The sequence below is a fragment of the Prionailurus viverrinus genome, chromosome C2 (assembly GCF_022837055.1).
Source record: "Prionailurus viverrinus isolate Anna chromosome C2, UM_Priviv_1.0, whole genome shotgun sequence".
In the NCBI taxonomy this organism is placed as follows: domain Eukaryota; kingdom Metazoa; phylum Chordata; class Mammalia; order Carnivora; family Felidae; genus Prionailurus; species Prionailurus viverrinus.
Window position 1 is genome coordinate 89,791,945 of NC_062569.1, and position 13,952 is coordinate 89,805,896.

Below are 13,952 nucleotides of genomic sequence, written 5' to 3' on the forward strand. Positions count from 1 at the left end.
AATGGGAAGGATTTTTTTTTAATTTGAAAAAATTACAAAAAGGAAGCTTTTTAAAAGAAAGTTAAGAATTGGTATAGATATATCACATTATTTATGCATTTTCCCTAAAAAAATACCACTATAAAATTCCCAGTTTCAAATGGCAATTAGTATATACCCAAGTTAAATATTTCCACAAACATAACTTTATTGAATATGCACTAACATTATCAGAAAGATTATATTAAACCCATTTTGTAGTTGGAAAAAAAATTATTACTTAGTGCTTACTTAATTTTCAGTGTTTTAATAAAAATGTAAAGCCTTGAAAACCCAAGCAGAACACTATCATTTAGAGCCTCTGATAAAACCAACCTGTGTCCTTGGGTAGCTGAGCAGAGGTACTCCACCACTTGGTGGCAGCATGCCTAACTTGGCAGCTTGTATATAATAAGGACAATCTCTCTACAAAATTAGTTTTATAACATAAAATGTCATATATACCTAAAAATGTACACAACCCCAAACACCAGTAAAGGGCACATAATACCTAACCAATGATAGGTAAAGCAAGAAATACAAAACATGTAAAAAAAATAATCATATGGTAGAGAAGGGAAAAACAGCCTCAAGTCTAGAATCCGCTAAGTGAAAAATACATCCTTCTTCCCCAGCGCTAGGCTGTCTCTCCAGCATCTACATTCAGGTCCATCTATATTTAGGTCTATATTATTTCCAGCATTGACAAATAAATCAGAACTAAATGTAAATCATCCTGATTCCCTAGCATGAATTCCAGAAAAACCTGAATGTAGTGGGACTTACTTCACCTGACATGTTAAAATGTACCTAATCAAGGCAGCACCAGAAATGTCAGCTTCCCAATCAGCCTGCTGTTGGTGAGCCATAACCTTCAGCAGCCTAAAGCAGAAAATGTAGGGCTACACCTGAGTTCATTCACCATTGCTGCCCAGAGAAAAACTCCAAGGAGACCTAACTTAGAAGACAGATAAGGACCTCAGTTCAGATGAGCACAGAGGAGGTTAACAACCACTTTAGGCCAAGCCAAGAACTGACTGTACAACCAGCCAAGGAGCTGAAACACATCCAAAGGCAAAACTAAAAACTCACCGTGGGCAAAAAGCAATTAAGTCCTTCTAGATTTCGTATCAGGTCCAAACTTTAATGTATGGTCCCCATTAAGAGGCCTATTAGTTCCGGAAAATAAAAAGACCTGACAGACCCCCAAAGGGCAGGCCCTGTGACCGACTCCTTTAGTCTTTTCAAATCCAGGATCAGACTTAAGTCTGTAACACATGGAACTACATTAGGGTTTCCTGATGATAGTGATAACAATGTTTGCACAGTGGGGCCTGGTTATTGATGAGAAAATAAACAAATCTGGAGAAATTTCAAGACTTGGAAGTCTAAGGCAAGGCATACTGGATATATAAATTGGGAAATTTGGAAAGCAATGTGGCAATGTGAATCACTAGCCTTTAAAAAATGTCTGATTGCCATAAATCTATCCCAAACAAACTATCTAAAAAGTAGACAACAGTTTACACACAAAGGTGTTTACTGAGAGTTTATATAGCAATGAAATTTTGAAAATAACTTAGATGCCTAATGATAGGGTCAATTAAAATATGGTACATTTCAATACACACTACTATGCATAAAAAGTCTTGAATGTTAGGAAAATATTCTTCTGGTATAATGTCGAGTCGAATAAAACAAGAAGGAAATTAAATAAGCAATAATTCAATTCTGTTTTTTTAAAAGCTCTAAATAAAAAAAGACAGGAAGGAAATATTTCAATATATTAACTGTCCTTATCTCTATATGATACAGTACATGATTAAAGTATTTTCTTTAATTCTTTATATTTTTCTGCACTTACTTTCTATAATAAAGAAATGGTTTTCTTTTTTTTAATTTTTTTTTTCAACGTTTATTTATTTTTGGGACAGAGAGAGACAGAGCATGAACGGGGGAGGGGCAGAGAGAGAGGGAGACACAGAATCGGAAACAGGCTCCAGGCTCTGAGCCATCAGCCCAGAGCCTGACGCGGGGCTCGAACTCCCGGACCGCGAGATCGTGACCTGGCTGAAGTCGGACGCTTAACCGACTGCGCCACCCAGGCGCCCCAAGAAATGGTTTTCTAACTAATAGAAGAGGTTAAGACTTTATCAAAGTACTTGGTATATCTATTAATATATTCAGTGTTGCTTATAAGCTTGCTAGATGGTTCTGATCTCACTGCTATCACTGCTTTTAGCTCTAATCCTAACCTTAACCATCTCCCTAATCCTGATTTTGAAAAATCAGTGCTAGGGTCAATGAAGGACAGGTGGCAAAACAAGGTCCCTACTTTTTTTTTTTAATTTTTAAAGTTTATTTGTTTTGAGAGAGAGAGAGAGCGCACAAGCAGGGGAGGAACAGATAGAAAAGGAGAATGAGAGAGTCCCAAGCAGGCTCCACACTGTCAGTGCAGAGTCTCATGTAGGGCTTGAACTCACAAACTGTGAGATCATGACCTGAGCCAAAATCGACAGTCAGCAACTTAACTGACAGAGCCACCCAGGAGTCCCCAATGTCACCACCTTCGAGCAAAAAGAGGGAAAGACCTGCCATTTTCTGTCAGCCCCTTCTGAGTACCAAGTTCTGGGCTAGGTTCCATTCTACATGTTCTACCACCGCTGTGTTTCATAATCCCTTTATGGCTGCCTGTTCTACAAGGTGAGAACATTTGTCAGCAAGCAGACACATTTCTCCTTCTAGAGCAGAAGTTTCTGGGTTCATTCTTCTTGGGCTGGAACCCCTTGCCTCATTTCCAGAATCAGTACTTTCCCTTTAGCCCACTCATCCTTCTCTGCTAGTCCACTACTGTTAGCTCCACTCTCACCAAGTTCAGGTACCTTCCAAGGGTCACACTGAAGATGCATATACAGACAAACAACGCTCCTCTCTCCATCAGGAATGCTTATCTAATGCTGGGTCCTTGATTTATCACCTAAAGACATTCACTGGTTCCTGGAATAACCAGGCCTACTTCCCATAGTTACTTCATGACCACATGGTTTTTGCCTCTGATCATCCAGACTATTGTTCTCCAGGGAATCACAAATGCATGCCTCTACATTTGAAGTATCACCACTAGCTCTCCCTCCGCCACACAGCTGCATTTCTCAGGGTTTCCATGAGCCCCTTCTGGCCCCTCAGCCCCATCAGGGCTGTGTCAGCCACATCTGCCAAGTCCAGCAATGGCATGGCCAAGGAAGTAAACCAGCTTCAAAATGTGTATCAGCATAATGCTAGTGCCAGAAATGTGCTTCTGCCACCAGAGCAGTGAAGATGAACCAAACAGGTGGCCGAGTGAAAGAAGACTCAGACCCAAGAAGCTGAATAGAACTACCATCCTTAGAGTACAATAGAGACCAGGCTTTACATGCAGGGTCCCTGCTACTCACAGTTTTTTACTTATCTCTTTATTTTTTTTTTAATTTTTTTTTCAACGTTTATTTATTTTTGGGACAGAGAGAGACAGAGCATGAACGGGGGAGGGGCAGAGAGAGAGGGAGACACAGAATCGGAAACAGGCTCCAGGCTCTGAGCCATCAGCCCAGAGCCTGACGCGGGGCTCGAACTCACAGACTGTGAGATCGTGACCTGGCTGAAGTTGGACACTTAACCGACTGCGCCACCCAGGCGCCCCTACTTATCTCTTTAAATAGTGTCCATGGTCTTAAGTGTTTCTGCTTTTTCACTACATCTCTTGGTATTATGTGGTCACTAAAGCATAGTTGACTATCATCCACAGATGAGCGTAAATAAGGAGCATTTACACATCTGCTCCTGGGGGAGAAATTCTGAGGAACCCCCCACAACCACCACCATTGTCCAGCACATCCACAGTCACCATGGCTGCCTTAACCAGTAGAAACCAGGTGTGAGGCAATCGCCATCTGCATTCCACACCTGCAGCAACCTTCACACTTAGAATCCAAAGAGAACCTTAGAGAAAGCAGGTTTGATGTACAGACCATTGCTGCCCACCATCATTACACCTGTAGGCCCCCTCATCTCCTTACCACCCTCTTCCATTGTCCTGTTCCAATCCAATCTTTAGCCCATCCTACTCTCCCCAGATGTGTCCCCTGCACTCCATCACCATGGCCTCCCTTACTCTGGCTCCTCATCCCTTCAGTGGATAAAAGTTCAAGCTCTGGTGCTAAAGCACCTAGCTTCTTGTTATACTGGCTCTATGTCCCTAGGCAAGTTACCTAACCTCTTGGAGCCACAGTCCCCTCATATGTAAAATAGGAAATAAACATATTCACCTCGAAGTTATGCATATCAAATACTTATAACAGCACAATAATGTAGGTTAAAAATAATAATTGCTAGCATTTATTTATTACTTAATAGATCAATTCCAGGGGTTGGACACATTGTCTTTTCCCCCTTAAAATCACATCTGAAAATTCATCCATGTTGTTGAATACCACAGTAGTTTAAAAATCTAGTCAAAGAAAACTACATATGGTATGATACCCTTTGTGTAAAACTCAAAAACAAGCAAAACTAGGGGTGCCTGAGTGGTTCAGTTGCTTAAGTGTACAACTTCGGCTCAGATCATGATCTCCCAGTTTGTGGGTTCAAGCCCCACAGCAGGCTCTGTGCTGACAGCTTAGAGCCTGGAGCCTGCTTTGGATTCTGTGTCTACCTCTCTCTCTGTACTTCCCCTGCTCACACACTCTCTCTCTCTCTCAAAATGAATAAATGTAAAAATAAATTAAAAAAAAAACAAGCAAAACTAAACAACATATTGTTTATGAAAACATGTGGTAAACTATACCAAAAAAGCAAGAGGATAAACACAAAACTCAGAGTAATGGTTGTTTCTGGGGGGTGGGGGGTGGGGAAGGGGGGTTCATGGTGGGGAGGAGCCACAGGTAGCTTCAGGTAGCCACAGGTAGCCTCAAATGTCACTACAGGTGACATTCTACTTTTGAGTGGGCTCTCAGGTGTTCATTTTATTATTATGCTTCATAACTTACATATACATTACATCTATTTCTTAATAGGTAACAAATATTACTATATGTGCATGTGTATATACAGGATAATAATAATAATAATAATAATTATTATTATATATATAATTATATATATAAAGTATAATAATTATTATTATTATACTTTAGGAGACAGACTAAGAAGTACTGAGTGCCTGGGTGCTACAGAGAGATTGCTAGATAATTCTTCACCACACACTTGTGAGATGGGCATTCTTTTCCTAAATTAAAAATCAGAACATTAGACTCAGAAATACTGAATAATATGTCCCAGGTCTCACCCCATGCCAAATACCTTCCATTTGCCCCTCCAAATCCATTCTGCATCCTCTCCCCTCAAGCCGACACCCTAGGAGGCTGACCCACATGGACTGCATCAATGGGCTTACCTGGCTTTGGTTGCATTCAGTCAATGACAAACGATGACAGGAGGTCAGAGAATGAAAGGACAGTGAAGTTAAGAGTCTGGATTCCCCTTGCTCCCCATCATGGAATCACCCATAGCCACAGCTCCTGTCAGGTGGCCCTCTCACACAGCCGTCTCTCTCCAGATTCTAAGAACTGTTGATCATCTTGCCCAGGGCTAGAAGCAGTAACATCTCCCCTCCCTATTGTTTCTAGCCCTGGTATAACTTGGGAATCCAAACCTTGCTGGTTTCCCTGTGCCCTGCCTGCATGACTATAAATTGTACCTTCCTTAATCTCTTCTCAGATTACCCAGGTTGAGTGGCCCTTAGCTTCCTTACTGAGTAGTGATAGAGCTGGGATCTGAACCTCAGTATCTTCTGCCATCCTAGGACGCTTCTCTTCCCTTTGTTGGAAGGTCTGCACAGCTCCAAGGAGAGTGATCACTAATGAGGGTAGTTACTGTTGTGATTTTACACTCCTTAGCAGCAGAGTAGAACACTATTTGCTCTTCAGGACTTGTGTTACACACAGCTTAACAATAGGGACACTTAACTGTTATTGCTCAATTTGTGTAGAATCTGGGAACTGTAATAAAAATTATAAGCCCTCTATACATAAGCAACAAAATAAATTTAAAATGAATGTGAAAAGGCATAAGTTTTGGACAATGTTCTCATTGGTCCTATTTTCTGGACCTCCTGTCACTACTCCCTACCTCCTCCTTTAATTGATAATCTCAGAACAAAGGACAGAATGCCAACAACACATCTCAACAGGCCCTTGCAATAAGACGCACTCAGTGATTATAGTTTGGATAGCTTGGGCTCTCTCAGGCTGAATATAGTGGGAGGAAACCCTTGCAGTTTTTACCTCCTCATCTTTTAACTGTCTTTCTGGCTCATTCTGCATATTTCTATTTTCTGGTGATGCTGTACAAAGACAGTGCTGGCTATAAGCCCAATTTATCTCTTGCTGAAGTCAGTAGAACAAGAGCAAGTGTTATCAAATAATAAGCTGTGAATATTGGCACTTTGGTTTGATTGGCATTACAGAATATCCCATCTTAATTTCTTGTCATTTCTCCTCACCAGTATGATATCTGCAATTCTTGCCAGAACACTTAACATCTCAGCTGCCCTGCTAAGAGCAGAATTAAGTGGCAGACACATCAAGGGGCTAACAATCAGTGCCCTTAGAAGTAGCAGAAAGATGGTCATGACAAAGCAGGATAACAAGGACGATGAAGAGGAGAAATTCAATGCAATAAAATAATCCAGGTTTTTTTTTTTTTTACTAGATACTTAGAATTTCCTATTTCAAGCATTTGTTCAACTCTCAATAATCACGGTGAGTAGATTATCCACACTGTGAGCTCTGCCTGGGCAATTATTTACTCTCAGGCTACATTTTCTATCCTGTCCCTCAATTTCTAGGAAAATTCATCAGTTGATTGTATCTGAGTATTTGCCTTCTGTTCCTTTCATGTACAAGTAGCTTCAAACAGATAGCAGAGCAGGATAAAAAAGCTAGCTAAGTATAGCATGGATGACAGTCAGAAAAGATAACACAAGAGCCCACCAAGATGCCTATCCAGGCCCTGGCTCATAGTAGGCACTCAGTAAACATTGTTGAATTCAGTAAGTGGACTTATTAGCAAGTTGAACCGGAAGACCTTTCAGGCCCCTTCCCACACTGCTAGTCTGTGATTCCTCAAAACAAGATGACAGAAAGCATGGAGAAGATCCTGGAGATGGGTGCTCAAAGCCATCAGAGGCACAAAAGGGAAGTTGGAAAAAACTTAATTCCTGCCAAGATGGATCCCAAAAGAGTAAGCAGGACTGTTCCAAACTGTCACACTCCAGGATGATCCTTGGTCCCATGTGATGCCCCCAAATTCCCACAGAGTCCAAAGGAACTAGAAAGCAGTTCTCTCAGGATTTCAGATGTAGACATCATCTGAAGTGAAATTCCAGGCCCTAACTTATTTAGTGAGCCTGAGAAATGACGTGTATGTTAGTGGGGGTAATAGTACTCTGTTTTGAGGTCCTAGATTTTATGATGCATTTTTCCCCCAATATCATAGAAACACAAAATTCGGGGCAAGAAATCTTAGAAATGATCTAATCCAGCCTCCAGCCCAATGGAGGAATTCTTCCTACAGTATCCCTAACAGAAGGTCACCCAGTCTCCAGCTGACAGAAAGCCCACCCAGTTTCTCCAGGGGCAGCAGCATTACTGCTGGACAGCTCCCAGGTGGGCAGGTTCTTTCTTCACTTCTACCCATTGATGCAGCAGGGACCATGCCTGCTCCCTCCTCTTTGCGACAGCTCTCCTGACACCTGAAGTCAGGAATCACTGTTCTTCCATTTTCATTCCTGCCAGAAAACATCCTTCAATCCTTCAACTACAAAGACACCCAGTTTGTGGATTCTTTCATACGCTGCTCTCCTGACAATACTCTAAGTGGTCAACAGCATTCTTAAAACCAACTGGCAGAGGTACACCTGGGTGGCTCAACCAGTTAAGCGTCCCACTTCAGCTTAGGTCATGACCTTACAACTCATGAGTTCGAGCCCCGTGCTGGCTCTGTGCTGACAGGTCAGAGCCTGGAACCTGCTTTAGATTCTGTGTCTCCCTGTTTCTCTGCCTCTCCCCCACTCATTCTCTCTCTCTCTTTCTCTCTCTCTCTCTCTCCCTCCCTCCCTCTCTCCCTCCCTCCCTCTCTCTCTCAAAAATAAATAAACATTTAAAAAAAATTTAAAAGGGGCGCCTGGGTGGCTCAGTCGGTTAAGCATCCGACTTCAGCTCAGGTCATGATCTCGCGGTCTGTGAGTTCAAGCCCCGCGTCGGGCTCTGTGCTGACAGCTGGGAGCCTGGAGCCTGGAGCCTGCTTCGGATTCTGTGTCTCCCTCTATCTCTGACCCTCCCCCGTTCATGCTCTGTCTCTCTCTGTCTCAAAAATAAAATAAACATTTAAAAAATTTTTTAAAAAATTTAAAAATGGACTGGCAGAGTTCAGTGTTGCAGAGTTGAATGCAGTGGTCCAGATGTGGCCTGGCCTTCACAGAGGATGGTGGGACTATTTCTTCCCATTCATTTATAAATTACCACAACCATCTGTTTAATCATCTTTTCTAGAATAGTGCCAGAAATGGCCGTCAAGATGACTCATTCCTTAGATTTCAGGATCTTCTTTCATCACTTACTGGTCCTTATTTGCCTGCCTTCTTTTAGCCAGCTCATCTCTTATGCTACCAGCACAGTCATATATTGCACTGCCCTTTATTCTTACTGGTTTGTACAAGGTAGGGAAATATCCAGGTTTTACCTAACTTTATCAAAATATCTTTTCCTGCTCACCATGAACACTCAGTCAGCCTGGCATACAGAGCCTCTAAATATTTGTTAAATAAAGAAAGAATGAATGAATGCATGAATAAATAAATGTCAAATGTCACCTACAGATGATTACACCAGTCTGTAGAGCACACTCCACCCCAAAAGGAGCCTGTCTTTTAGCTTCCTGGGCCATGACCCAGAATAGATCATTTCTTCTCATCAGTATCATTGACCTCGTCTAACTATTCATTTTCACAGTTTCCCTTCTTTCCCAAACCTGTGGTTAGCAGAAGAGTGGCAAATATTATCTGACCCACTAAGTTCTTCAGTTTCCCTCCCTAGACTTCAGTGTCTTTAGAACAATTCTGTTCCAGGTTTTGCTTCCAACAGTAGTCATATGTGAACTTGGGGACATGAGTGGCATGACTAGTTGGTAAACTCTGCAGCCTGCCAGGTACTCACAATCCTCCTTAACAAGAGCCCTTGGGACAGAGGTGGCAGAACTCCAAGGAAAATCCTTCCCACTGAAGGTAGCAACAGGAGTCCTGCCCCCCACCTGCTAGAACCTGTCAAGAACCTCTTCTGTTCTCAGGGGCAATGCCTGAGACCACCCTCTGAGAGGCAAAGAGCTACCATCTAGTATACTCCTTCAATGATAATGTATTGTTTCTCCTTATCTGTGACCTTCCTTTCGCCCCTCTTGGGTTTCATTCCCCTTCACCCAGCAGAAATCTTTCCTTTTAACTGCTTCCAATCTATTCTGTCCTATCTTTGCTTAACAAATCAGAATGAAGAAAAGTGTTCTTCAAACTCTTTTACCTTCTATTCTGTAGAAGGTAAGTGTACATTAGCTGCAGGGATGTGATAAACATACCAGAAAGGAAAAAAATATACCTTTCGTATCTCCTGGGACCCCAATTTCTTCTGGCTCTGAAAGAACTAAGAGTTCATCATGGGTCTCCATGAAAACTTTTCTTGTAAATTGCTTTAGAAAATGTCTGGTTTTATGCCTGATAGTAGTGTACTTGGGAAAGGTGCTTTTAAAACTGCTTAGCCCCTGGATGACTAAATTGCTAAATTACCTACATCAATCATGGGTTATTTAGTCCATCTCCTTGCCTCTGAGACAGATGGGAATATTTCTTCTCTCCAAAGACCTCCAAGAAAAAAAAAAAGTATTCTATTCTATTCCTCATCCAAAGACTCTTGCACTCCAAGTTTAGAAGTTCTTCTTTGCATAGAACCCAAGTCCCTTTTGTTGGAACTTAAGACCTTTTATCTTTTTTTCTGGTCTCCAGCAGATATCATAAAGAAAAAAAATAGACACTATTCAACATCTATTTGTTCACAGCCTTCTGCCTGGGGCTCTTCAGGGCTCCCCATTCTATTCAATATCCTCCCAAGCACTTGATGGCTGCTCTTAAAACTCCTTTACCACCTGCCCATCACCATCCACCAATCCCTTTACATTTGTCTCCCTCATAGCACTTTGAGATCTAGCTGTTGCCTCATTTGACACCTGCTTCAAGAACTAATCAGCGCTTACAACAATTATCCAAGGTCTCCTAGCAGAGGCAGAGCTGAATATGGAGCTCCTGTCTATAATTTACTAATTCTCCTATAAAATGCACAGAGACAAGAAGATTTTGAAGGCCCAAAGTACCACTTCTCATTTGCCACAAGAAACACTTGACAGGCTCCAGCTCCATTAAGTGGCAGAGAACAGAAATCTCTCTGGCCAAGTGCAAGGACAGGAGAGCCCTGGATCAGGAGTCAGGAAGGCAGAGTTCTAGGCCAGCCACTGATACTGATGCCCGGTGAGCAGCTCTCATCCCTACTGACCCTAATTCCTAAGCAGAGCACAACATGTAGTTGCCTAGACAGCTTCTCAGGGCTCTTCCAGCATTCACATTCCGTGATTCTCTGAGTCTACAAAGGCCTTTATTCTCCCTTCTTAAAAGATACAGACCATGGCCTCAACACGTCTCTCTCCACCACCTCCATGGCCAGCACCACCAGGAAACACTTGGAAACCAATGTTTCTCAACCTGTTAAAATGATCATCGTTCCCTGCCCCCAAAAGAACTTTTCTATGCTTCCTTCCTCAATTGTCACAGTCAATGAACATTTAATGCCGTGAATATATTGTATACCTTTTTAGGTACCGTATATATACCTGTGCTTAATACATAAAAGGACAGGTTTTTGCTACCCCCCACACCAAGAACCAATTTTCATCCTCCTTAGAGACAATATTAACCCTGCTGAAAATGTGTGATCTAGATTGGACTGAGGGCTGAGTCTAACTGTATGATTCAAGTGGGGTTATTTGTCCCAAACTCCAAAAGCCATAAACCATATTCACAAGCCGTAAGTTTTGAAAAACAATCCATTGCACAAGCCAAGGTGGACTCAGCTAACTTCCTACTTCCCTAAGGAAAACAGCAGCTTCCCACCCTCTTCCCCAGGCCACAGAGTCTCCACTCCAGGGCCTGTCCTGGTCCTCACCTCTGCCCAGGGCTCCTACTCCATTCATATGGATCCCAGCAGTAACAATGGGAATGATGAGAACAAGGTGAACAATGGGTGACATTGTTCCAGGAATAATTAGAATCCACTCCAAGGGCAGAAACAACTGCCCGGGCTGGGATGGAGGCTCATTCCAACTCACTCACACGAGCCCAGCTCCCCACTCCCCGGCAGGATATTTCCCTTTCACCTTACCTTGGCACACTGGCCAAATAGGTCACGAGTTTCCGCAGGTCTTCCTGTCTTATTCTGTCATGATTGCTGCGAGCAGGGAAGGTCAGAATGGGTCCACCTCGCTTATCACGGCCCCCTGTAGGGAGGAAGAGGAGGGCGGTTAAGAAAACCAGCTGGAAAGCATGCTGCACAGAAAAAAGAATTCCATCTGAGTGCTGGATGAAACAGGCAGAAATATGGTGCCCGGAGAAATGCAGTCACTGGTTAGGTGAAGGGTATGGAGTTTGGATGTAGCTAACATGTGTAACCTTGGGCAAGACTTTTTGACTTCTCTGACACCTCATTTGCAAAGTGCACCTGAAAATAATGATGAGCATCTTACAGGGTTGCCACAAGGACTGATGGGGAAGCACTTTAAAACATAAAGCTCTCCACAACTGTGAGATGATAATGAAGGTGGTGGTGACTGCTCTCATTGAGAAAACAAGCTATCGAATGTGTTATGGTCTTTGAAAATTTAACCTTCAATTCACTTCTCTTTGCAAACCTCTGTGAGGTAGAAGTGCTCAAGATGAACTGACTACTGTAGTGAGAAACCCTTAAAGCATCCATCCAGGACATCACTGCTGGGAGATTTTCAGATTCATAGAAAAGATGTTAAGTGCTTTCTACACAGTCAAGATTCCATCCCTGCCTGTCTGCCTGCCTGAGGTACCACCTGTCACTCCTGCTAGAGGAGTACAGGAATCTTGATCAGAAACAAGGATGCTCAAGGTCTTAATCATGGCAAATGCATATGTACACACTATGATTATAAAATATTTTCTCAATATCACATTAAAACAAGCAGGAAGGAGTATAGTGAAATGATAATCATTGTTGCTATTAGACGGCTGGGATTTTACATGGTTGCTTTTTCTTCTTTTTTCTAAACTTTCTTTTCACTATTTATTATAGGATTTAAAGATTTATTCTTTAATGGGTGCTATGATTAGGAAGCAGGGCCAAGTTTCTCAGGAGGGCCACAGAGGACAAAGCTAAGGTACATCCTTACAGGCACTGGTTATTATGCACAGAAAACCCCTGTCATGATCACAGACTCTTGCACACATCCCAGGCAGCTGCCTGACATCCTCCAGAGTGGGGACCACAAGGGGATACAATTCAAGAAGGGGGAGGAAGTGGCATGGCCATCACCAATACTAGAAAAGAAGCTTAAAGCTCAGCCCTCTGAATAAGGAGCTCTTCAAGGAAAGGCAGAGCCTCCCAGGGTCCCCACCCAAGTGTGAGTTCATGAATAATATTTCCCTCTGATTGTGGGGTCCAGAAGCCATACAGACAGAAGGGAAGCTCGACAAACAAAACCTAAACCACTCCAGGATACTCCTGAGGAGGAAATAGGAAGACTGCAAAGAGAAAAGGATCAAACAAGATCAGGCCAGTGAGGGACGTGCCCTGATGAGAAAACATTTCAGCAGTACCACCCCCACTTCCAGCCCCACAGCAGGGCGATTTGTGTAGACACACCACAGAGTGGGACCTGGGACCCTAGTTCCAGACCTTCCATACCAGACATTCCATTCCATGGTTCTTTGTATGAAAAACCACCCCAACTCATCTACCTTGGAAATGATCCCCATTTCCCAACTGCCTTCCACATGAGGAAAAGGAAGCAGAAGGATTAAATGGAAGGTTTCCCTGTGGGACCCAAGGAATTTAACAAAAATCCCCTACCCCTGGACAAGCAGAGCAAGACTAACTCCATTTTGTGCTACACCCACCATCTCATGTATAACCCCCACATGACCTACTTATTGCGTAAGACATTCCCCCACCCTAGTCAAGCCGCTGAGGACACCCTTACTGGAAACCGGTTCATTTAGGAATGTGGAACCCCTAACCGCCAAAGAATGTAAACCCTGCCTTTTGCTCACCAAACTTGCGCGTCAAATCAGACCAGAGTGATAGGCTAGTTAAAACAGTTACTATAGGGTAAATTGTAACTCAATTGGCCACCTGTGTGTGGACTGACATGAATGTGCAACTTTCTGTGTGTGTTACAATCTCATTGACCACTGGCCCCTATAAAACTGCTACGCCTCTTAACCTAGGGGTCCAAGTCCCTGCTCCGCTGTGTCGGGTATACTCGGGCCCAAGCTCGAGCTTGCAAATAAACCCTCATGCGTTTGCATCGGTATTGGCTCCTTGGTGGTCTCTTGGATTCGAAATCGGGGGCATTACATCCCAAAAGCTGGGAGCAGCCCTTGTACCCACAACCTTCCTCTCTAGCCATGAACCATCCTAAGGATTTTCACTCTTGGGTGGTTTTAACTGCAGTTGTTACCTTTCTTCCTGACTTTCCGTAGACACAGTAGAGCCATGAGAACATGGAGTACCAAGACTGGCTTGTTTGGCAAAGACTCACTATGGACTTTGTAGGAC

General features: G+C 42.9%; 1 protein-coding gene across 6 annotated transcripts in view; it reads right to left on the reverse strand.

Moving 5' to 3' along the window:
* Positions 1–13,952, reverse strand: part of LOC125174690 (kalirin-like) — a 577,730-nt gene that overhangs the window by 324,162 nt on the left and 239,616 nt on the right. For all 6 annotated transcript variants that reach the window (XR_007155513.1, XM_047874328.1, XM_047874329.1 and 3 more), the window contains exon 3: positions 11,532–11,646. Coding sequence is in view for 5 of the 6 variants with exons in the window: in XM_047874328.1 (XP_047730284.1) it covers positions 11,532–11,646 (115 nt within the window). In the remaining variant the exon portion in view is untranslated. The remainder of the gene's footprint in view (positions 1–11,531; positions 11,647–13,952) is intronic.